Genomic DNA, 26545 nt, shown 5'->3' with positions numbered 1-26545 from the left:
AGATCAGTAGTTGCCTAGAGAGTGGGAGAAAGTGGGCCAGGAGGGTGGCATTCCTGAGGGCCATGAGGACACTTTTGGGGTGACGGGTATGTTCACTACCTCTGTTGTGGTTATGGTTTCCTGGGTATATACATATGCCAAATTTAACAACTTGTACACTTAAATATTGTGTGTATTGCATGTCAATTAAACCTCAACAAAGCTGTTACTTTTTCAGTAATAATAATTAAAAAAACATAATGAAGGTGATACTCAAAAACAATGTCTGGCTCCATCTAAGGTCTGATAAATGGCAACTCCTGGTCTTCATTCAAGAGTTCTGAGCTGGGGCTACAGAGGCAGTAAGATGTGCTCCCTGTCCTCAAAGATTCCTCAGTGAGGCTGGGAGAGAAACAAGTAAAAAGATTACGACAAACATAATTGTTTTTGAGTGTTACTAAATTAAAGTGTTACTAAATGGTAAATGGTATAGGGACTGAACAGTCCAACAGAATTGGAATCTTCAAAATAAAAGGAAGAAAAAATATTTTCTTTCCCTCTCTTTCTCTGGATCCCAAATAGAGATTTCTTGAAGCTATGTGATTCAGCATTCATATCATGGTCTTTTTCTTTGTCTTCTTCAATTAGAGCATTAGCATCTTCCTCTCCCACGTTATATATGTGGTGCGTAATCTTATTTTCATTTGTTTTACCTTGGTGTGTGCTTTAGGATAGGGAAGATTTGAAAGTCTGGAGTGATGTCCCTGGACTGTTGACAGAGGCCACTCTAAGACAGGGCAAGGACTGACCCCTAAGGATCCTCACTGAGTACTTGTTGGTAACAAACTAGCGTAAGTGATAAGTTGGGGGCTGGGGCCTGAGACTCAAGAACAGGAGAGCATCTAGGCAGAAGGCCTGAAGAAGACCACACCCTGGGATGACCTTGTCCTTTGGGTGGCAGATGGGGGGTCTCTTAGGACACAGTCAGATCGTTTAACCCAGCGAACTCTTCTGTGTGTCAGCCCCTCATGCTAGGAACTTTAGGGAACCTCAGAGAAAGGAGATCAGCTTGTCCAGGGAATCAGGCATGTGCATCAATTCCCCAACACAGCAGAACTGGGGTGAGGCTGTGAAAGAATCACCCTACTGGGGAAATACAGAAGTCCTTTTGGCAGAGGCAATGTTAAGCAGATCCCTGCAAGAAAGGGAAGTCCTAAACAATCACAGATTCAGAAGGACATGGCAGGTGGAAAGAAAAACCCTGCCAAAACCCCAAAGCTAGGAGGGAAAAATAAATGCAAGAAAGAAGAAGTCACTCATCCATTTGCAGGGATGACCCATGAGATATGAACACAATAGTAAGAAGTAAATAAGCATGCAAATGTGGGGTCAGGGTCATCCTGCAGAGGGCTGCAGTGGGTTGGATGATGTGGGCAGATTTCTTAAAGCTATGTGATTCAGCATTCATATCACAGTCTTTTTCTTTTATAATGCCTTTGTTTTTTCTGTGTCTGAGGAGCCAACCAGAAGGATGGGGACAGTGGTCTCTAAGATCAGGAGCACCAAGAGAGAACCAGGTTTGGGGAGGATGGTGAGTTTGGAAAGAGGCACGCTGAGTTCGAGGTGGTGATGGAGCTTCCAAGTGGCCAAGTCAAGAGGATCTTGAGTCAAACTGGATCTCTGGATCTGGAGCTCAAGGGCAAGGTCTGGAATGGACATGAGATGTGGAGTCACTGACATACGCTGACAATCGGGAAGAAGTGGCAAGGGCCTGCTGACTATACCTCCTCCCTTTTTAGAAGTCACCTCCTCCTGGCCCCTGCTGACCAACAGATCACCTCTTACAGCCTCACTCTCTGAGAAAATCCAGGTGCAAAGGTTATGTGTGCATACCCACATCATCTGTTAAGCATCTTAAGCCATTTCCAACAAAGTATATGTGTGGTTTGGTTCAATGTCTGGAAGAATTCATGTAACAATGGAAGCTGCCCAGCAACAAACACAGTGCTTCAAGTCCCCATCAACCTTGGTTCTTCAAGAGGCTGGAGAGTCATGCTGATCTTTCTATAGGAGAATTCCCTGCACAAAGTTCCCAAGAAGCCAGACCCACAGGGATCACCGACTCTCCTGGCATCTGCTGGAGGATGCGTGGAGAGGAAACATTTTACCTCAGCTGCTAAAGAGGCTCCAAAAGCCACCCACCTCATCCAGAGTCAAGGCTGACTGGGCTTGAACTTGGCAACATCTGATGAATGACCCAGAGAGGTCCTTTCCATCGCTGAAACTCAGGACTTAATTATTGCTTTTGTCTTTTCTCTGAGGCAGACAGGGAATTGCTTGTCAATGCAATTTGCTCTACACTATGTACATCGACCTGCCTTCAAACAAACCTTTAAAGAATCTATTCCTTGCTCAGGGCATTGAGAATTCAGTGATGAGCTGAATCTGGCCATGCCCTCAAGGGACTCACAGTTCAGTGGCCACCTTGACTAATGGTTCATTTTGTTTTCCACAAGTTCTTTTGAATCCCCTACCCTCTCTAAGGTAATCTGCAACCTAATCAGTCAATAAAAATATTCTTTAAATACTTTTAGCAGATCTAAAAACACATCCGCTCTCCAGTGTCCCCACAGTGGTGCCCAGAGGCCTATAGGAACTGTTGGTAGGGCTCACACTCACAAAGCTTCCTCTGCATCCAATTATTTCTTCTCCAAATAAACCAGGTATGTAATAAGTAGCACCAATACTCACCAGAAAGAAAAGAGGGTAGATGTAAAGAAAGCAAATAAAAACATGTGCCCTCAAGTGTTTATTTTGAATCCAGGAAAATGCATAAAACAAATCAAATACAGAGGAGGAAACTGAAAGGCAGAGCCTGTAAGGAATGAGAGGGAGTTGGGGGCACAGCTGGAGGGCCATGCTGGAGGCCCCAAAGACACCTGCGGTGGTCGGGGAGGCACAGATCTGAGCTTGTTTGAGGAACTGAACTTCCTCCAGAGAAGCGGGGATCAGTTTCAAGAAGTGGGAAGACAAGGACCCAGTGAAGCAGCTGAATTCTGGAGCATGTTGGAAAGTGAGCCAGTAAATGCCTGCCCCGACTCTCTTTTTTTCTTTATTTTCCCCCTTATTTTATCTCTAGTGATTATGTAAGACAAACAGGAAGGTGGCTGGGAAACCATTTGTCTGTGGCTCTATACTTGGATAGCTTACAAATTGAGCAAAGCCTAAAATGATATCACATTATAATAAGAATAACGGGACTTTTGTGTTCAATTGGGGCCATGCTGAAACCGGAAACCGTAGTCCTGAGTATAGCCGGATCCTAAGGATAAGCCTACATGTAATTTGGAAAACACCACGGTCCTTAACCAGAGGCTACCCTGGGGTGCCTGGGTGAAAGCTTTCCAACAGGCCCTACCTTCTGATAGAAGACTTCAAAAAAGTCCCTGAGCTGGCACCAAAGGCCAGCCCAAGAGTATTCCTCGTCAGTGTGCATACCTGACCCCCACTGACTGGCTTCACTGAATCAGATACTGACTGTGAGTTAGGGATCTTTGCCAAGGCCATGTGCATGAAGCTACTGTTTGATGGAAAAATTTTGGAGCCAGACAGTCCTCAAATAGGATCCCAGATACACCATTAATAGCTGCATGACCTTGGGCAAGTGATTTAACCTCTGTAGACTCTGTTTTCCCATCTGCAAAATGAGGATGATGACAACCACCACACAGGGCTGTTGATGAGGACTAAGAAGGTAACAAATGCACTGACAAGTGCCTGGCACATAGTAGGTGATTAAGAAATATTAGCTGGCTGGGCATGGTGGCTCACGCCTGTATCCCCAGCACTTTGGGAGGCTGAGGAGGGCAGATCACTTGAGGTCGGGAGTTCGAGGCCAGCCTGGCCAACATGGTAAAGCCCCACCCTACTAAAAGTACAAAAATTAACTGGGCGAGCTGGCACACGCCTGTACTCCCAGCTACTCAGGAGGCTGAGGCAGGAGAATTGCTTGAGCCCAGGAGGCAGAGGTTGCAGTGAGCTGAGATCGCACCACTGCACTCCAGCCTGGGCGACAGAACAAGACTCCAGTCTCAAAATATAAAAAATAAAAATAAAAAAAGAAAGATTAGATGTTGTCCCTTGCCTCATAGAAAAGCAAGCCAAGAAAGGAGGAAGCTGGGGCTCCCTGGAGGCCCCTCACATTTGGAGGAGGACACACTCAGCTCAGAGATACTCGCACCATCCGTGTGCGCTGCTGGGCTGGCTCAGGGTACACTGCTGGCCATGGTGAGACACCGCCATCCTCTCAGTAGAAGCCGCTCCAGTGTGGCTCCAACAGGTATACCCCATATCTGACTCCTCCTGATGACACTAAGCCCTGGGTTCCAGCTGCCCCAGTAATGCCAATGTGCCTACCAGTATGGAATGCCCTAGGGGCACCACACCCTGGTTAGTCTGAAGTTAACTCCAGCCCTGAAGAGTGAGTCAAGAGGGACAGACAGGGGGCCCCTGAGGGTGGCTGGGGATATGGAGAAAGAAAAGAAAACAGGTTAGGAATGTAAAAGCAGAGCAATTCTTTTGAAGACTGGCAACAGAGAAACACTGGCTATTCAATTTGGAGGATTCATCAAAAAAGTAAAACCAGCATCAGACATTTGACTTCAGGGGCACATGGAATGCATCATTTCTTTGGAACAAAGAAAACTGGACTGTGAAGAGCCACAGAGAAGTCAGCAAACCCCAGAGAATCCAAACTTCTCAAGGATCAAGGCAGCCTCTCACAGGCTCTGAAAACAGGAGGCGGAAGTCATGTCCTTTCTAATTACCAGCACAACCACCTGCACCCCACGGTAAATGGACAGTTACTGCACGTCCCCAACTGGCCTCTGTGGACATGGAGCTAATAAGATGTGAATTCATGGAGGAAAATCTACGAAAAGTGGACTTTGCAAGTAGTTACAATCTGATACTACCTGCACAATTATTAAAATAAGCCACCCAAGACTATTTCAGCCATATTAGCAAAGAACTAATGAGGAAACAGACATCATAAAAGAACGAATTACCTACATAATAAACCTGCATCTTCCAGAATGAAGCCATTAGAAATTGATCAGCTAATTTAGGAGCAGCTGAAGGCCATAGCCATGATGAAAGCTTGCACCAGGAACACATTCTGAGTCAGCTTTCAGTGAATATAGCACACTGAGGTCACACAGGCCACCCCGGTCAGTGCTCTTGAAAGGACATGTGGGCAGAGGGGATTCTTTGGGAAAGCTAGGATGTGTGATTTCAGGCCACTCTTATGCAATGCCTGCAGCGTGGAGGAGGCCAGGGCCAGACAGGGTACAAGTAATGAAAAGCAGGCCAGGCCACCATGATCCCTGGTGTTGCCATTCCTCCCTGGGGCCAAACTGGTGGGATGGTCAGTCATGGGAGAGACTTTCTATTTACTCCCTTTAAATGGGTACACTTATCCCTACACGTACTGGTTGCACATACAAACATACTTACACACACATGCACACACAAACACACATGCACATACAACTCACACAGCATTCACACAAACTCATATACAGATATATGCACTTTCATACGTACACACCCAAACATATACATACACAAACTCACGTATACACACTCATGCACACACATACATACACACACACTCACATGCACACATAAAATTTGCACATGCACACCTCTGTACATACACTGAACACATTCAATTCACACACAAAGACACATACACACCTGTACATGCACAACCACACACATATTCACACTCATACATTTATACATGCACACACACAGACACACATATACACACACATAGACTTGCACATGCATGCACATACCTGTCACACACTCAAACACATCCACACACATATATACACACACCTTCACACAGACACATCCACAAACATGCATGTTCACACACTCACACCTACACACCACACAACTCATACACAAATACACATACACACTCACATCATAAACACAGACATACACACACACCTGGATTCACACTCTCACATGCATGTGCACACCCTGCATACACACTCTTGCTCACACTCATGCACACCCTATCTTGCATGAAATTCAGCCTTCCTCTCCTACTCATTCCTTTGCCCCACCCCCTCTGCATCCCAATTCATGACCTGCCCTAATTGCTCCAGCCCCTGGCTCCCACTGGCTGCCTCACCTCACCTAGCACACCTCATCCCTGCCACCACTGCCCTCTGACTTTTGACTTCCTCATGGACCCGGGTCAGGATTCTTTCTCTGGTTCCCACCTGCCAGGTGAGCACCCTCCTAGGTCAAGTTCAACTCTTTGAGTTCTCGCCTGGGCTAGGTAGAGCCCCAGGATTCACGACAGCCCCCTAAGTCAGAATTGAACTGAAGAGGATCACGCTGAGCTTTACAAGGGGCTAGGGGCTCAGTCCAGGCCGTGCTCATCACATTTCTAGAGCCCTTACCTCATTCACAAAGACCCAGTGGCTGTCCTTGGAAGCCAGGTTGGTCTCCACGGCCTGCAGAGAGAAAAAGAATGAACATGAACGGAAGCAAGACAGAAGCTGGCAGACACAGGATGATTGCCGAGACAGAGTTTTATAAACATTGTTCTTGGAGAATATTTTCCTCATAAAACATGCCATTCCCCTGGGGCCTGCTCTGGCTGCCTTAGCTGCAAGAAGCTTCATCTGAACACAGACATCTGATTTCCTGCTCTCCCTCAACACTCTCTTGCACCAGCCCAGAGCAAGATTAGACGCTCGGGTTCCTGCAGGCAGCACAGGGTCACAGGCACAGGCACAGCCTCCCTTCCCTAGGAATGCCTGCGAACACCTTTCTGCAGGGGCACTTAGGGGATGAGTGTTATCATTACTCCAGGCTACGGAATCAGGAAACTGGAATGAGTGATTTAGGGGGGCTTGTCTAGCCCAGCTGTACTGAGTGACATTCAGGAAGACAGCAGCTCACAGCAGCTCTGGGGCTCCGAGCTTCCTTCAGTTCTTTAGAATCCATAGAACAAAGCTCTTTGTAGCTCCTGGGCCGTAGCCCCATCCCGTAACTCTCTATTACAGTGTTTTGTTCTGTTTCTTTATGGCACTTGCCATCTTGTGCTTGAATGGCTATCAGTTTACTTATTTCTTATTGTCTGTCTCCTCTGCTAGAATATTTCTTATTGTCTATCTCCTCTGCCATTATGTCAAAGGCCACATCTCCTAGGTCACAGCTGTGTCCAAATAGCTGTAACCAGCACACAGCAGGTATTCAGTAAACATTGTTGATTATGCAAATGAAGTGGAAGGCCGAGGCAGACAGAACTCAGTTAATTATTTTGTTTCCTGTATGTGTTTATGAGTGCTTTCCCTCTCCTTCAATTGGAAAGCCAACAGATTGGAAGAATTGGAAGAGACTGATGGTTTCCAAGCGTGTCCCGTATGAATACATCCCATGAGCAGGTGCCAAGTGCTTGCTGAGCCTGGGCACTGAGCCAGGCTGACTATGAACCTGGACAAGAGCTATCAGATTGGAGTCCTGTTTTTTTGTTTGTAATGTAATTTTATTATTCCTTTTATCAAAAAAAATGCAGAAACATAAAAATGCTCAACATCCCATAATCCCATCCCATTTAAAAAACTATGCTGCCATAATGAAAATTTCCCCTTTATCCCTCCAAATTTACCCTCTAAATGTTGTTTGAGGTGTCACCTTCTAGAAGATTTTACAGTTACCTCTGCAAGTAAATAGCTACAAATAGATATCAGACAAGTGTTTTCATTAAAATCAGACCATGAAATACACATCCAGTTAAGACTCCAGTTTTTGATTTATCAGTGTAACATGAATATCTTTCCTCATCAGTACATAGAGATCTGACTCACTCCCAACAAAGGAGGCATGGAGGTGTCAGGGCCTGTGCCAACAACCACACCAATGACCCTAGGTCTGCATGGTGCTGCAGCCTGCAAACTGTGATGCACAGGGTGCATCTCTCTTGCACTGGAAAGAAAAGAGGCTGCAAGGGATGCTAAGCCATGTACCTGGGTATGCTACAAGGCTGTATCCTGAAGACACTTTCCTCCCCTTTCTACAAACTCAGTTAACAGGGCTCTCTCCAGAGAAGCTGCAAGGGCTAAAGAGCCAAAGCTCAAAGGAACCTTCAGTCAGGATAGAGAAAGGAGGACACTTCAGCATGGAGTCTCAGCCACCCCGTCCAGAGCCTCTCTTCTGTCAACACGCAGACTTTCAGGGAGGTCTTCAAAAGCCTGGAAGCACTGATGAAGAGGTGGAGGGAGAAGTGGAGACAGGGTGGGCTGAGAATGCTCTGAGCGCATCGCTGGGCTCTAGCTCACCTCGATTCCCAACAATTCAACATTTCCTTGACACTCATGTGGAAGACACAGGCAATACTCTTATCAAATGTGCACAGATGCAAATCTGGAGGATGTCATAACATCTCAGTGGCTGGAACACTGAACTGAATCTAAAGACTTGTGGTTTAGCAAGGCCAAACTCAAAGCCCTACACTCAGTTTCTAGGAGCAGAAGGGCAAATGGGGAAACGAAGTTTGAAAGCAACGCTCTTGAGGAAAAACCAAAGGGGACTGCCTCCACCCAGCTGTCACTTAACCAGTGTGGTCTCTGTTCCTTCGTAAAATGTAGATAACAGTTGCCCCTTCCCGTCTCCCAAGGTATGTAAAAGCACATCGGGGGGCTCTAGCTCAACTCATGGAAAGGAGGGTGTGGGAGGAGTTTGTTCCACCCCTTGAGGGGTTGACCTAACCAGGTCACCCCACTTGATGAAGGACAATGCACACTATAGCCCAGTCATGGAGAGGGACAGTTAAAATGATCAGAGATGCTTACAGGTGGGACAGTACAGGCGTCTTTAAATTGTCATGTGCAAGAAAGATTGGAATTGCTCTGTGCATCCTCTGAGTGTTGACCTAGAGCCAATGGCTCCCATAATCAGGGAGGCAGATATCAATTCAATATAAGAGACAACTTTCTGACTTTCCAAGTCATTCAAGATGAAATGGGGTGCCTCAGGAGCAGCGACGTCCCATCCCAGGAAGTGCCTGAGCAGAAGGCGAGCAGTGCTCTCTTTACAGTGCCGTGTATTCTAAGAAGGTTGACCATTTGTTAGAGGTAAAGCTTTATCATGCACTGACGTTCTTCAGCAATGATTCTCCAGTCTGGCTGTGTTTAAGAACCTCCTAGGGAGCTTTTAAAAAGTGGGTCCCCAGGCCCCACTGCTAGGGATCCTAATTCACTGGTAATTGTGCTGTGTCTGAGGTCCTGTGCTGTTTCAGAGCTCTGACCCTGCCTCTTGGCTTCAGGGGCTGAGAGCCCTGCTTCAGAATATGTAGTTCTGTGAATCTGAAGGTCTGGGTATACCTGTGCAGGTGAGAGGTTCTCTGATTGTCCTGGAAGAAGCCAGCACTGCAGACAACCTGACTCAGTTGCTGGGAGACCCCACAGAGCAGGTGGGAGCTTTGGCCACCCTAAGAAGTACTTCCACCTAGTATCAGACCCATGCAGGGAAGATATTGGTGGAGACAACTGATCAGAAAACCCCACAGGACAACTGGTCAACTTTTCTGTCCTACTTTTCCTCACCAGTTAAGCATCAGCTAATTTCTTAAGCCTCTTTTCCCCACATGGAGATAAATAGTGCTTTTCTGCAGCCTTTTCCAGAGGGTGCCACTCGCACATAGGCTGAGATAGATGGAGAGAAGGAGAAGCTACAGCAGATTTAGCAGGAACACTGCCTGCCTCCCCCGTCCCCCATCACCCTGCGCCACTCCAGCAATTACTGGAGGGCTGCCAGCTCTGTGGGAAGAGCCCTAAACGCTCACACCCCAGTGGGCAATGTCCCTCCCAGCACCACTAATTCCCCTTCTAAGTGCTGCCCTTTCCCTTTTCCTCTTCAGCTACATCTGCAGCAGGTGGAGGCAAGTCCTCCCTTTCGTCTGCAGAGTGAGAACACTATAGAGAGTTCCAGCAGGCAGTCAGGGTACATTGGAATCCCAGTTCTGCCACTTCCTGGCTGAGTGCTCCTGGGTGAGGCTTTTCACTTCTCTGAGCTGCAGTTTCCACACCCATAAGGCATTTGAATACCAACAGTGCTACAGGGGGCTTTGCCCACAGTCCCTGTGAATCCTGTTAGCATTTTTTATTACACTGACTCAGCATGTTTGTTCACTCCCAACAGCCAACACCCCCAATTCAGGTTGCCTGAACCCTGCTTGGCACTCACGGTGCCTTGGAATGCACACCCCTAACTCAGGGACCCAGAGTGCCACGAAAACAAATCCCAGCTGCCTTGCTCCCTACTGGGGACTTCTCCAGAGTGTGATCTCAGCTGTTTCAGGATGGAGCCAAAATCACCTTGTTTGGCTTCCTTTATGTTCCTGTTCCAAGTCCCCACTTCCCTGCTGTCTTTCTTTTTTTAAGTCCCCATAATTTTTAATAAATCATTGTCACACACAAAAATTCATCTCCAAGTCTACTTCTGCGAAGCCAACTTGAGACAAACATCTCCCACTTAGGGTTATTGTGAGAGTCAAATGAAATTCCAGCCCAGGAAGGCGCTCACTAAAGATGATCAGTCAGCGCAAAGTTCCTCCCGTTCTTTCTACTGGAGTCTCCAGCCTGCTCTTGATTCGACGGTCTCTTGAATGTGTACAAGTGCATAATCCCTCATTCATTCATTCCTTCCTTCATTCAACAGACAGAGCCCACCCAACCCCAACAGGCCATCCTAATTCTCCTGGGTAGGGGAGTGAACCACGAGCCTCATCTCTGCCAACATGGAGACACCAGTGGCAAAAAGACCAACAATCAATACAGCTTTGCAAAGTGGTGGGCACCGCCAGCTCCATGTGCTCCCCTTCAAGGCGGCAGGACATGGTGTTTCCCTCCCATCTTGGCCACAGTGTGGATCGAGCTGCATAATGCTGTGGCCATCAGCACAGAAGTGATGACCCAGTCAGACAAGCAAAGGGCAGCCCCTGTATCCTGTGGGCGGGGAAGGAAGGGAGGCTGGCCTCCTGCTCAGGGTGGGCTCCCAGCAGGTGGGGTGGCTGGTTCCCTGCAGTCTGCAGTTAGACTTCTCTTCTGAAGCTAGACACTGTGGCTGGGGGACACAAACCCCATGGGAGCTGGGAACTAGGGCCCAATAAGCCCAAAGGAATTGCTGTGGTGGCCAGATGCCTGCACCCCTCTAAGTTGCTGTGAATCCCACGAGACCTAGCCAAACCACTGGGCCCATCTGCCTGGCTCCTGTGGCCATGATACATTGGCAAACACAGAACTTCAGAAGAAGAGTTAAGGATATAAGAAGTTGCAAAGCATCCAGCTGACTTCTCTTCTAGCCCCTTTTGAATGGAGGAGACAGCAGATGCTGATGGTGGTGACTGGGGCATGAGACAGCTGGGAGGCTGGGCCAGGGGTAAAAGGCACAGCTGAGTGTCCACACGTGTGTTGACTTACGTGTATATCCACATCTTGACACCCACATTCCACCCTCTGGAAAGAAAAGTGTGCTGTTATAGGCAAACTCCAGCTAAAGAAGGCCGAAGGCGGCTGTTCTTCCCACGCTTGGGGAGCCGACTGTGGAAGGGAATGTGTCTCCCTGCTCGAGAGCAACAGCCCCAATCTGAACCTCTGGTCCCTTTTCCCAGTGACACTCAAGAGCTGAGTTGTAAGTGACACAGGACACCAACAGGCCATTCTGCAGGCCCACTGAGGGCCAGAGGACATTTGGGTCCTGCTCTGGCCACCCTGATCTCACGATTTTCATAGGGAAATAGATGTGGGCCAAGTACTGGCTCCCAGCTTCCAAACAGACTCTGCACAGAAAGGAGTCCCTGAGCACTGACAAGAATGTCAAGGGTGGAGGCAGCTCTCCTAGACTGGTGCTGGGGAGAGCTGACAGCTGCCCCTGGACCATATGGTGGTGAGGATCGGTTCTAATATCCAAGAGCCTGGAAGGAAGTAGAGAAGACAGTGGGGCTGAGCGCATTGGAGGAGGCATCTCCAGTCTGGGTCCCTTTCCTCTGTGTCCTTGGCTTTTCACTCAAGACTAAGTTGGAGCCATTTCCAAGGGCGACGAGAGCTTGCTTTTATTAGCCATCCCCCAAGATACTTCAATACAACATCTCCTCTGCTTTACAACCCACACACCTCATTTACTCCCAACAACTTGACAAGCCATGCAGTGCTCTTATCCCTGCTTCACAGATGGGGAACTGAGACCTCGATCTAGACTCGTATCTTGCAGAAGGTCCCTTAGCCAGTATTCAGCAAAGGTTAGATTTGAACTATGGCCCAACTGTCTCCAAAGCCTGTGTTCTTTCCTTTGGTCATGCTGCTCTCCGAAAGCCCCAGATAACTGTCTGAAAAAGTTTTTGGATCTGAACCTGGCCCCGTAACAATGGGAACAAAATGGTCTTTTTTCTCATATCTGAGAAAACACCATTATAAGTCACGGTGCTGTCCTTCTCCAGGTTAACTTGTTCTCATAAGCCTGAGACCATTATTCCACTTGCATTTCTTAAGTGTGAGACTGTTTCTCTTTATCTTGGCCTAAAGGAATAGTAAATGGAGCAGAAAAAACCTCCACATGGAAGCCTTCCAAAAACATCCCTGAGGATTTATTTTACAAAGTGCAAATGCCACCAATTATTTATGTATGTGTTAATTGTTGACCACTTATCTAGGCATCCCCCCAACACTGGGAGCCTGAGATAATGAAAGCTTGTCAGCAATTAGCATCTTTTTAAAACCCCAACTCTAACATTTGGGAACATTCCCCCCATGAAGCCCAGGGCCTGGCACTTTCCCAAGGACAGATATTGAGCTCACGTTAAAGGCCCACCGCTGCCTTTGCAACAACATGTCATTTAGAAACAATGCTCTCTGTGCAATGTCACCCCTCCAAAGCATGCAGGAGCGCAACGCCCCTCCATTTGCAAGGAAGGGGTGTAGCTAGCTGCGGGAGGATGGATTATTTGAAGAGCCCGTTTAAAAGGAAATCAGCTTAAGGAGATTTTGGGCTGAGACAATGGGGTTTTCTAGATATACTATCATGTCATCTGCAAACAGGGACAATTTGACTTCCTCTTTTCCTAATTGAATACCCTTGATTTCCTTCTCCTGCCTAATTGCCCTGGCCAGAACTTCCAACACTATGTTGAATAGAAGTGGCGAGAGAGGGCATCCCTGTCTTGTGCCAGTCTTCAAAGGGAATGCTTCCAGTTTTTGCCCATTCAGTATGATATTGGCTGTGGGTTTGTCATAAATAGCTCTTATTATTTTGAGATACGTCCCATCAATTCCTAATTTATTGAGAGTTTTTAGCATGAAGTGTTGTTGAATTTTGTCAAAGGCCTTTTCTGCATCTATTGAGATAATCATGTGGTTTTTGTCTTTGGTTCTGTTTATATGCTGGATTACATTTATTGATAAGCTGATAAGCAACTTCAGCAAAGTCTCAGGATACAAAATCAATGTGCAAAAATCACAAGCATTCTTATACATCAATAACAGACAAACAGAGAGCCAAATCATGAGTGAACTCCCATTCACAATTGCTTCAAAGAGAATAAAATACCTAGGAATCCAACTTACAAGGGATGTGAAAGACCTCTTCAAGGAGAACTACAAACCACTGCTCAAGGAAATAAAAGAGGATACAAACAAATGGAAGAACATTCCATGCTCATGGGTAGGAAGAATCAATATCATGAAAATGGCCATCCTTCCCAAGGTAATTTACAGATTCAATGCCATCCCCATCAAGCTACCAATGACTTTCTTCACAGAATTGGAAAAAACTACTTGAAAGTTCATATGGAACCAAAAAAGAGCCCGCATCGCCAAGTCAATCCTAAGCCAAAAGAACAAAGCTGGAGGCATCACACTACCTGACTTCAAACTATACTACAAGGCTACAGTAACCAAAACAGCATGGTACTGGTACCAAAACAGAGATATAGATCAATGGAACAGAACAGAGCCGTCAGAAATAATGCCACATATCTACAAGTATCTGATCTTTGACAAACCTGAGAAAAACAAGAAATGGGGAAAGGATTCCCTATTTAATAAATGGTGCTGGGAAAACTGGCTAGCCATATGTAGAAAGCTGAAACTGGATCCCTTCCTTACATCTTATACAAAAATCAATTCAAGATGGATTAAAGACTTAAATGTTAGACCTAAAACCATAAAAACCCTAGAAGAAAACCTAGGCATTACCATTCAGGACATAGGCATGGGCAAGGACTTCATGTCTAAAACACCAAAAGCAATGGCAACAAAAGCCAAAATTGACAAATGGGATCTAATTAAACTCAAGAGCTTCTGCACAGCAAAGGAAACTACCATCAGAGTGAACAGGCAACCTACAAAATGGGAGAAAATTTTCGCAACCTACTCATCTGACAAAGGGCTAATATCCAGAATCTACAATGAACTCCAACAAATTTACAAGAAAAAAACAAACAACCCTATCAAAAAGTGGGCGAAGGACATGAACAGACACTTCTCAAAAGAAGACATTTATGCAGCCAAAAAACACATGAAAAAATGCTCACCATCACTGGCCATCAGAGAAATGCAAATCAAAACCACAATGAGATACCATCTCACACCAGTTAGAATGGCAATCATTCAAAAGTCAGGAAACAACAGGTGCTGGAGAGGATGTGGAGAAATAGGAACACTTTTACACTGTTGGTGGGACTGTAAACTAGTTCAACCCTTGTGGAAGTCAGTGTGGCGATTCCTCAGGGATCTAGAACTAGAAATTCCATTCGACCCAGCCATCCCATTACTGGGTATATACCCAAAGGACTATAAATCATGCTGCTATAAAGACACATGCACACGTATGTTTATTGCGGCATTATTCACAATAGCAAAGACTTGGAACCAACCCAAATGTCCAACAATGATAGACTGGATTAAGAAAATGTGGCACATATACACCATGGAATACTATGCAGCCATAAAAAATGATGAGTTCATGTCCTTTGTAGGGACATGGATGAAATTGGAAATCATCATTCTCAGTAAACTATCGCAAGAACAAAAAACCAAACACCGCATATTCTCACTCATAGGTGGGAATTGAACAATGAGAACACATGGACACAGGAAGGGGAACATCACACTCTGGGGACTGTTGTGGGGTGGGTGGAGGGGGGAGGGATAGCATTGGGAGATATACCTAATGCTAGATGACGAGTTGGTGGGTGCAGCGCACCAGCATGGCACATGTATACATATGTAACTTACCTGCACATTGCGCACATGTACCATAAAACCTAAAGTATAATAATAATAAAAAAAAAGAAAATAAATAAATAAATAAATAAATAAAAAATAAAAAATAAAAAAAAGGAAATCAGCAAAGCAGACACCATGAGGCCTGAGTTTCAGAAGTTATGCCGGGAAGCATGAGGAAACCCCTAAAGAGCGGTTATCACAGAACTTTCTTAGCCACCCTGTGTCTCCTGGGGTCCTGCCTGGTTGGAAAAACGTCCCAAGATGCTGGCTCAGCTGCTTCTCCTTGCCCCAGCCTTGTCTCTGGAGCCTCTTTGGTCTTTGTGTTCACCAGAAAACTGCCCTGAAGTTCTCTTCATCTCCCACGACTCCTAGTTCTGGCTCTATCCTTATTCTTAGATCCCACTGGGGAATCTTGGATCCCAGAAGGTCTCTTTTCCAGTGTTTTCTCCCAAGCCTTTCCCAGGAGTCAGCCCCTCCTGACAGTCGTCTGTTCCCATCTCACCCATCTCTTTGCTCGAGGATCCTTGAAGTCCAAGGCCCCCACCCTTGGCAGGAACAGGAAACACCCCATCTGGGCACAGGGAAAAGCAGTTGAACATGGGGGAGTGCATGGGCTCAGGTCACTGAAGGGTGGTGGAGACAAGGCAATCACTCCCTGCTCTAGGAAAGCCATCTGAGAAAGCTGTATCAGAATTTACCCTGTGAAGCACTAAACCACAGCTCTGGGGGAGGCTGAGAGGGCTGTTTTCCTGGGAGAAAGCTGAACCTGCCACTTAGGAGTTCAGGGAAGGCACTGGCTGGGAAAGGCTGGAGTGGAAGGCTGGTTGCAAGCTGGGGGCAATCGCTGGCATTTACAGAACACGTCATCCAGCCCAGACCCTGAGCTAAGCCCTCTACACACGGTCCCTCCCTGAGCCCTCACAATGGCCTACTGAAAGAGGCTACTGAGCTGCAGCCTACAAATGGAAAAACCAAAACTCTGAAGGATGAAGTGATTTTCCCAAAGTCTCCCAGAAAGTCAGTGTAACCAGGCCTTTCCAATGCAAATCCCATATGGTTTCTACCGTGTTCCACTGACTTGGGCACCAAGAAAAGACGAAACTCAATCTCTGCACCTTTCATAGGTGTTTAGTGCAAAAACAACAGCTAAACCAGAAGGTGATTCAGGTGACAGTGATAGTGGTGACTGGATAGTGGGGGCCTGGAGAGCTACAAGGCCTTCTGCAAAGTCTGATCCTGGTTTCCAGAGTTTCCTGTCACCCCCTTTCAAAATTCCTGGATCACGTGCACCTCTGGTTGCCAAAGGATTTTTTTGCATATGGGGAGTAGCCTCTAGTCCCTCACTAGGAAGTGAGCTCCTGGAGGCCAAAGCCTGGTCTAATTACCACGAAGCCACTTGTGGGACACAGCACCTGGCAGACAGTGAACTTCAAAATGTGCCTACAGAATGAATGAAAGGGTGATTCACATTCCTAGGGCTGAGTAGAAGGAAGGCTAGGAGCATAAATAAAAACCTTACTACAGTTAAAAAGAATATGAATGTACAGGTGGCCTTTGCTTTGCATGGTGCACGGTACTGTGGTAAACAAAACCTGTGCATATGGAACTAGTGTCCTCACTTTGCACGAACTTGATTAGACACTTGATTTTTGGTTAACATTGTGCCATGCAAAGTTAGTGCTGCCTGTATTTGCAATTAACACACCCTTTCTACACATCTGAGAGGATGTGAGAAAGAAACAAAGTGAACTTAAAGTGGAGGAATGCCAGATGCTGTGACCTTTAGGAGATGATGGAAACATCATCAAATTCTAGAGCTTTTCCTCCAGGATACAATTGTTTCTTCATTTGTACTGAGTGTTGATCCTCCTGATGCTAATTCCCATATATCATGCCTAACAACATAGTAAAGTTCTGGACTAGTTTATGACATTTAAAAAGATATTACTGAAAGAGAGTTCACTGGAAGAGAGAGTGTTCAGCATTAGACTTTTTTGACATTGGCTCAGATCTCTGAAAAACTATTATGTTGCTATGGAAAAACAAGAAAGAAAGAAAGAATAATTGACTAAATTCATGTAAAATTCTGATAGATGTGAACAATTTCTAGTAAATCATTAGACCTCCCTGGCCTCAGTCCTTCTTGTTGACCAAGTCTGAGCTCAACAGCCAGTCTGAACTGCCTTCCCTGTTCATGTGGATGGCAGAAGCACCCGCTCACAGCCCCAGGGGAATGAAGATTCATTACAGATCATTTGTGGATCCTTCAGATGAAATAGAGACAGTTTCCAAGGCTGTGCATGGAGTGCAATTTACTATAATAAAAAGTGAGAATATGCTACATGTGGACAATTTATAAGGAAACGTTAATATCAGCAGAAAAATGAAATGGAGCCTGCTCGCAGGCACGATCTGTTTAATAAGATCAACTTGGAGAAGTGAAGCCAGGCGGCGCCAATGAGTATTGGCCAATGGATACTTGGATTTTAATCAATGGTCCATAATTTCCCTGCCACCTGGAGGGCACAGAAACCAAATAAGGCCCCCCTGTTCTTGCTCTTACAGGCATTCAGGCTATGTCCTGATGGGAGGCAACGGAGCCCAGCTTTTCTATCCAATCTTGTCTCACAGAGGAGCAAGGCATTCAGGCCTTTGGCCACATGGATGCTGTCACACAACTTCTTTTGAGGACCTGGATGTACAGTGGAACAAATCACTTTATGCCCACCCTGGTCTGGTGGGGGCAGCCACCAGCCTCTGCAGTGTGCACTGTGAACAATCTCATGACTCGGTCCCTGAGGGCAGGGGACATGGCCCTGGGGTGGCAGGTGGCTGTGTTGAGCCATTTCTCATACACTCTGCTGTTCAGCTCCAGCTTCAAGTGATTTTCAAATACAAGCAAAGTCCAAAACTGATTAGAAATGTTTTCTCCTCCCTCCCACTGGAGGGAGGGAGGAGAAAACATTCACGTTCATACTGGAGCTTGAGAAGCTGCTGCCTGCATCCAAAGACCAACTCCAGGGACCACAGCATCAGATACTGCTGAAGGAGGGTGTTGAGTCATTTTGGACAGGAAAGTCCCTCCCTCCCAGTGCAGCTGTCAGTCTCAGAGCTCCTGACCCACAGTGGGCACATCCGCTGGGAGAATAGCTACACCTTCCCAGCTGCTCAATGAAAGCATTAGCATTCAAGGTTAATGCTGTGACCCCTTCAAATTATGCTCAGGCAAGCCACTTCTGCACATGAATCGAATTCCTTCCTTCAACCCAAATCATTTTTAAAAGATGGAAACAGGTGAATTCTTTTTAAAGCAATAAAGTTGAAAGTAGCAATTCTTTACCGAGCTGATAAGAGCTGCTGAGTATAATTTGTATTCTTTTTTACGAGCCTGACTTTTTGGAGAATGGAATAGAAAGAAAAATATCTGCTTTTTAGTTCTGGAGACATAAGCTTCTTCTACCTCATGGTGCTAGGGAGGAACTCCTGGCCCAGAAACTGTCAGGAAACAAGTCTCTGGATTTGTGACATGGGAAAACTAGGAGACGTGGCCAGTGCACTGGGGGAGGAGAGGTGGATGGTGCGACAGCTGGGGCATAAACGATTGTTTACCTCTTACCTCGGCCACCTCGGCACTCAATTTGGGACTCTGGCTCCACAGAAAGTGACTGAGAGACCATGGGGGGATCTGAGGTCTTAGGGAGTAAGGAAGAGAGGATATTGCAAATTCAGCAATAAGAGTGTTGGGAGAAGGAACCTATTTTTAGCATCCACAATGTAAAGTTTGCTTCACTTTAAGACAGCCCCTCTCTAAGCACAAAGCCCCCATGCAGTTGGGTCCCAGACCTGGGAATGGCCAAGAGCTTAGTTTTTCCCCAAAGCTCTTGGGGACCTCACAGTAAGCCAGAAAATTGCATTTGGCCCTTATAAAAGGTAGGAACAGAATCAGAAACCAAAGATGCCTGCTCTTAGTCCTCAGGGGTGTGGCCCACCTGCCCAACGCCCACCCCATTGCCAGCACAAAGCACCTGAAAAGGCCCCACCCACAGAATGACATGGCTTAGAGAGAAAACTCTGTGATACAGGGCTTCTAAGGAGACAGTATGCAGAAGCCTGGAGGTGTGAAAGGGCATTCTATTTGTAGGGACGGTGGTGGAGCCACATCTTCACATCGTGTGAGTGAGGATTTGAATCTAAAGTTACCAGATGAGGCAAAAATCAATTAGACAAAATTAGCCATAAAGATTTCTTAATTCATGGATATGAAATGGTACAGAAAACATCATTTGTGTAAAGAACCCTGTATCTGTTCCCCTAACCTTTATCAATCACTATTTCTCTACAGCCCTCAATTAGAGCTTCATTTTCTTCCCTGAGTGTATTGACTAAATCATCACCTACTTACCTAGCCCTGTTCTCTCAGGCCACTGCTCTAATTCAAATGCTCAGACCACTTTGGAAACTCTTCCTGCCTTGCAAGTTAGGACAGGAAGTGTGTGGGCAAGCTGACCACGTGAGAAGCCCTCTAGACCATGCATGCACTCTCCCCAGCAGGTCCTGGCACACAAACTATGTCAGGCTTCACTATGCCGACTGCCTGTTGAGGCAGATGTGGCATCATCTGGCCTGAGAACCAATGGACTGTGAGTTAAATGTGCACATGATGCATCTCCACTGTTGGTCACCCCATGGCTTAATACCCGAGGTGGGAGGATCAGTGGCATGAGGCATGAGTTATTACCTGAAACACTACCAGGTCCCAGTCAACAGGGTCTTCTGCCAGGCAGCAGAGCCTGGCTTTTACCCCATAAGCTGGGAGTTTCCAGATTGTGTTCCATGGGATGGGAGGGTCTTAGGAGATGATGTAAAGTTTCTTGTAAAAAAAAAAAAAATCTGTGGGAAAGTTGGAGATATACTGCATTTATATCTCCAGCTTGAGAATGACAAAGCATACTAAACAAACAAGTCCTCTTTTCACAGAAACTTGTCAAAATTGGCTGTACCCGGTGTTTATTTTTCAAATGAATCTCCCCAGAATACTCACTTTCTTTGTTCAAGAAATGCATCAATATTTCACAGGACACTGAGGTTACAACAGGAACAGAATCAGGTAAATGGAGATGCAGCCTTGGGCATGGACAGAAGGAAGTTAGGATGGAAGAGTATGGTCAGATCTGGATTCCAGATAGGCCAGCCTGGCCACGTGGAGGTGAATTTCACAAGTGAGAGCATTTTAAAAATCTGCTGAAAAGTAGTTACAATAGTCCAGAAAAGAGGCAATGAGGATGAGAGCAGGGTATGGGGCACTGGCCCAGGAAGAAAAGGATGGAGCTTAAAGCGTTTAGAAAGAAAGCATTGATGGGATGGAGTCATAGGTTGAAAACTGAGTAAGGTACAAGGAGAAAAAGGAACTTGACGTGACTTCCAGATGCAGCTGCATAAAGACAGACGCTGGATAGGCTCAATGAGGAAGACGATGATTCATCCCACTAAACTCCCTCAGGCAGCAGGAAGTTGGAGAGGACAATCTTAACAGTTTGGGAGAGACCAGGTGTGGTGGCTCACACCTGTGATCCAGCTGCTCTGGAGAAGGAGGCGGAGGATCGTTTAGGGCTGGGAGCTTGAGACCAGCCTGGGCAATATAGCAAGATTGCATCTCTAAAACACTTACATAAATACATAAAGTTTGGGAGAGATGAGTAATCACAGGAGCGGACAGGGATAGGGCAAGGGCTTCACTCAGGCAAAAGGGAAAGGTCTGCAAGGACAAGGCAGGTGATGCAGCAGCAAGGCAGCCTGCACAGTCCCCGTCCTCCAGTGTGGGAATCGGCACTGGCAGGCTTAGCCTGCAGACACCAAGTCACTCCAGCTGCAGAACTGGTGACCTGTGAAGGCTGGGAGCCGGGCCAAAAGTGGCATAACAGGAAGCTCCCTTTCCCCCTTGCACCACGATCGATTCGCTATTGTGGAGCCTTCACATTCCTGGGGACAGCACAGCTCACACCCAGCTGCCCCACTTTCAAGCTCCAGGGATGTACTTTTAAAATAATGAGTTATACACACACACGTACACCTACATTCCCTGTACTGGTTCAGGGGGTTCCCAGGTCTCACTGGAAGCCTTCATCTTTACTCTTGTAAATGTCATGTTACTGGAATCAGTTAACTGCTCTACACAAACCATTCAGAATACTTTGGAACCTCTTCTTGTCTTCCAACATTGCCCTCTTCACCTTAGATCGTGAGCAAAGGTAAACTTTAGCAGACTAGCACCCTGTTTGATCAACCAGGGAAATATATGTGAAGAGGACTCCAAACCTAGTTCTTGCTTTTCCTCTTTTGCTTTTAAACTCCCTGGATTTCATTGTTTTTTCATCTGCAAAGTCTGGGAGATAGACAGACAAGACTGATGCTTGGGTCTCAATATGTTTGAAAATGCTATGGGGGCAGGTTCCCAATAGCTTGAGGAATCCAGTGGTTTGGGAGAAAAGGAAAGGGTGTCCCACATGGGGGGGTGTGAGAAACAGTTGCAGGATTTTGTCTACCCCATATCAGAGTCTTTGGTGTGTGGAGATGCCCATTGTGTGCAAGGCCAGCATAGGACCTAGGCTTAGCACAGCAGACCCCCTTGAATCTTGAGATAGTGACTCAAAGGTCTAACTCACTCCCCACGAGAACAGCAGTGTTGGGGTCCACCGAAGGTGTCTTATCCAGACTGACCCAGGGTAACCTCAGCAACATCTGTTCCATCCAGCCTCCCATGGCTTTCTGGGCCTAGTTCTCCAGCATTCAGCCCACCTCTGTGAGTTGACCAGTGTCATTTGAATAAATTACTTTTATTTCTCATTAACTCCATTCTAAAACTTTATACAAACAATAGGGAAAATAATATTTATTTTTAAAATTTAAATATCAAAAACTGGCAAGAGCTATGTGCCATATAAGAGTGTAATCAAATGTTTTAAAAGGGAGAATAAACTGAGTAATTTTAAAGCACAATGTTACAATTACAGACAATAGTTTCTAAGCCTATTATTCTACACTAAATCTTAATTTTTAAAAGGCAGAATTAAAAGCCTTCTATTGACAAATGGCAGTCCCCGGTCCTAATGCCACTCCCAGTCCTGCTCCCCAGAGGCAAACACTTATAACTCTTTCATCTGTTTCTTTGGGATTTACTTCCATATTTCTTAATCATATTTAATCATGTTCATACTGCTATACTTGGTTGATCAACTTTAGCACTATCTATTATCTTCCTGATACTGCAGAGAGGACTTAGGTCTCTTAATCCTTTCATCCTTTCATTTCCCTTCCCAGTATTTCCAATCTACCTGCATCACAACTTGTAAATTAAATCAAATGTATTGACCCCATTATGGTTATGATACTATTCACTACTAAGCCAAATAGTAAACTATGATTATATTATTTCCTTGCTTATACAACTTTTGCTTTTTTGCATTAACTTGCTCTGACTTGTAGTTATTTATAACTACAAATAACTTGCAGTTATTTATAACTACAAATAACTTGCATTATTTATAACTACAAATAACTTGCGTTATTTATAACTACAAATAACTTGCAGTTATTTAAAACTACAAATAACTTGTAGTTATTTATAACTACAAAATTGTTTTATTTATATTTATAGTTATTTGTAGTTATATATTATATTATATTTATAGTATAATGTACTTTTCCAAATGCTCAACACAGCAAAATAAGTTTTCCATTTCCTTAAGCCTTGGAGACAGCCCATTCCAGCTCTCTCCCTTCTCTTGTGTGGACCAGTTGGTCTCCAGTTGGATAAGCAGGGGCTGTCATGAGACTTCCTTTCTGCTCGCTGGTTGGATTCTCTGTAACTGCTATTATGCTTACTTTTATCTTTTTTTGGTGTTTTGACTTTATTTTTTTTTTCTGAAGCCCATCATACCACAGAAACTTCTTAAGCAAAGATTGACAGTGTATAAGTTTTTGAGTATTTCCATGTATGAATTTTTTTAACTTTGCTATCATATTGATTGATAGCTTCACTTAGTATAGAATATGTGAATATTAATTCTTCCTCAGAAATGGCACCTCTCCAGTATCTTCTAGTATGGATGTTACTTTTTTTATTTTCTTTTTTTAGACAGAGTCTCACTCTGTCATCCAGACTGGAGTGCAGTGGTGTGATCATGACTCACTTCAGCCTTGACCTCCAGGATTAAGCAATCTCTCACGTCAGTCTCCCAAGTAGCTGAGATTACAGGTGTACAACAGTATGCTGGCCTAATTTCTGCATTTTTTATAGAGACTGGGTTTTGCCATGTTGCCCAGGCTGGTCTCAAACTCCTGGGCTCATGTGATCTGCAGGCCTTAGCCTCCCAAAATGCTGGGACTACAGGCATGAGCCACCAGGCCTGGTGTTACTCTTAAGCATCCTAATGCCATTTTGATTCCTGTTCTTTTCATGTCACCTGCTCTCCCTCCTCCCCTTCCCTCCTTCCCCTTTTCCTCCTCCTTCCTTCCCTCTCCCCCTGCCCTACCCCTATACCCCCCTCTACCCGGTGCCTTGGTGTGGTTGTTCTTTTCATCTACTTTGAGTAAGAGCTACATGGTTGGGAGGACTTTTTAATCTGGAGACACATGTCCTTTAACTCTGAAATATTTTGTTACTTATTTCTCTGATACTTGCCTTTTCTCTATTTTTTCTCTTCTCACTCTAGAATTTCTACTAGAATATTAAACTTTCTACATTGAGCCATGCATTTTTATCAACTTTTCTCTCTCATTATATACCTCTTTGCCTTTTTGCTTTACTTCAATTGGACTTTTAAAATTTCAGTCATCATGTTTCTCTTCAATTGCTGCTTTGTGCTCTCTGTTCTTTTTCATAGCAACCTGTTCATGTCTTAAGGGTGCAATATTTTTTAATCTCTTTAAGACTAATAATAGCATTTTTGAAGTTTTCTCTTTTTCCTCACATTATTTAGTTTGTCCTGGATCCCTTTGGTATCCCTTTGTGTTGTACTCTCTGTTTCATATAAAAGACATTCCTCAAATGCATGATGATCCTTAATTGTCCTTTCATGTTTAATATGAAGCATTAAGAAGCTCATTGAAGGGTATGGGTGTGACCTGTGGATAGGGGGACTTCCTGTCCTTTGCATTGGAAGATTCCCCAATGTCAGCATTTGGAGGTATTTTCTCCAGAGTCCTTCAGTTTCTCCAGAAAAGACTCCTACTATATCTTGCCAGAAGAGAGCACTCCAGCCGCTGGCATCCTGGGAGCAGGTCAGAAGAAGCAGCCAAAGGTCCTACTATCGAACATGTCAATCTCTGCTTAATTTTTCCTGGTTTGTGCCACCTGCCTAACCTGGGCTTTCTGGAGTTTCTGGGTGCTGAGGCTCTCAGAGGCTTGCTGGCAGAACCAGGCTCACCCCACAATAGTATCTTTATTACCAAGCACTAACACTGTAACATCTTTGCATCTGCTACATCAGTTACCCTTCTTCCATCCACTTTTTTAAAAATTGAGACAGGGTCTCCCTCTGTCACCCAGGCTGAGTGCAGTGGCACAATCCTGGCTCAATGCAGTCTTGACCTCCTGGGCTCAAGTGATCCTCCCACCTCAGTCTCCTGAGTAGCTGTTACTACAGGCACATGCTACCAAGCCTGGTTAATTTTCTTTTTAATTTTTTGTAAAGATGGGGTCTCACTCTGTTGCCCGGGCTGGTCTCGAACTTCTGGACTCAGGGATGCTCCTGCCTCAACCTCTCAAAGTGCTAATATAAGCCATCATGCCCAGCCCTCCATCCACTTTCTATTTTCCAAAAACTGGCCCCAAGCACCTATCCATTGTTGTCTCCTCTTATGAACTCTTTGATCTTGTAGATTTACAACATTTTAACCCTTTGCCATCATTTTAGAATAGTTTAGGGGAGAGCATGGATAAACATGGGCAACCAATCAGACTTGTCTAATCAATTAGAAGTCAATAAATCCAAAGTCCATCAGAAGTCAATAAATTCTCCTTTTCCTTAAGCTAACTAGAGCAGGCTTCTGTTGTTGATGACTAAGAACACTGACTGATGCAAGGTGGCTGGACCAGGGCACAGCAGGGATGAGCATGGCTTGTGCAGGGGCTGACAGAAGAGGGAAAATCGGCAGCAAAACAAAATAAAAGGAATATCGATTTTCTGCACCAAGCCTGGAAAACTAGCTGAGAACCCAAACTCCGAAACTTCTTATATAGAACTTGCTATGGTTCGAATGTATCCCCCAAAAAACATGTGTTAGAAACTTAATTCCCAATGCAACAGAGTTGAGAGTGGGGTCTAATAGAAGGTGTTTGTGTCATGGGGCATCATCCTCATGTATAGATTAATGTCAGCATTGCAAGAGTGGTTTCCTTATAAAAGGGTGAGTTTGACTCCCTCTTGCTCTCCTGCTCGCTCTCTCTTACCCTCTCTTGCCCTCCTGCTTTCTGAAATGGGATGGCACAGCACAAAGGCCCTTGCCAATGATGCAGACTCCTCGACTTTGGACTTCCCAGCCTCCAGAACTATAAGAAATAAATCTCTGTTCTTTAAGAAAAAAAAAAAACTTCTTTTAGATTCAGGGTATATACACAGGCTTGTTATATAAGTAAATTGCACGTTATGAGGGATGGGTATACAGATTATTCCGTCACCCAGGTAATAAACATAGTACCCAACAGGTAGTTTTTCAATATACTACCTAATCTCAGGTATTCTGTGATAGCAGCACAAAATGGACTAAGACATAACTTATTTTCATACACTTTGGAAAGGTGGACCTTCTGGCCAGACTTTGGGATAAGAGAAGGAATTCTCTGCTCCAATCTCCAGGCCCTGGAGGCTGTTTGGGGCTGTGTGTTCTTTGGAATCAAGCAGTGGAACAGACACAACTTCACAGAGAATTCTTGATCAAGCCCAAAAGTCCATTTTGGGCTCAGGCTCTATTTATCACTTCTAGAAGGGAAGAATGTCAGATGCTTATCCTACAACTTCATTCTACAGCCCATTTAAATGAACATATATCAGGCAATCCAAAGAAAGAAGAGGTGCGGAACCACCAGTAACCTCAGGATTGACATTATATCAACAGGATGTGCATGAGGGCTGGAGATTTATAATAGTCTGTTCAAAGAAATAGTTCAAACATACTGGCTCACTTTGATCAACACATCTTTCTAGAAGGATGAATGATTTAAAAATGTACAGAACAGGAGATCTGAGCTCCTTCAACAT

General features: G+C 45.2%; 1 protein-coding gene across 5 annotated transcripts in view; it reads right to left on the bottom strand.

Annotated features, from left to right (window-relative positions):
• Nucleotides 1-26545, bottom strand: part of GRID1 (glutamate ionotropic receptor delta type subunit 1) — a 791530-nt gene that overhangs the window by 333194 nt on the left and 431791 nt on the right. For all 5 annotated transcript variants that reach the window (XM_054435979.2, XM_063669881.1, XM_054435978.2 and 2 more), the window contains one exon: nucleotides 6462-6515. In XM_054435979.2, coding sequence (XP_054291954.1) covers nucleotides 6462-6515 — 54 coding nt within the window. The remainder of the gene's footprint in view (nucleotides 1-6461; nucleotides 6516-26545) is intronic.

The sequence above is a fragment of the Pongo pygmaeus genome, chromosome 8, assembly GCF_028885625.2.
Source record: "Pongo pygmaeus isolate AG05252 chromosome 8, NHGRI_mPonPyg2-v2.0_pri, whole genome shotgun sequence".
In the NCBI taxonomy this organism is placed as follows: Eukaryota; Metazoa; Chordata; class Mammalia; order Primates; family Hominidae; genus Pongo; species Pongo pygmaeus.
Note: the sequence above shows the minus strand (reverse complement) of the source record. Positions and strands in the feature narration are given on the sequence as shown.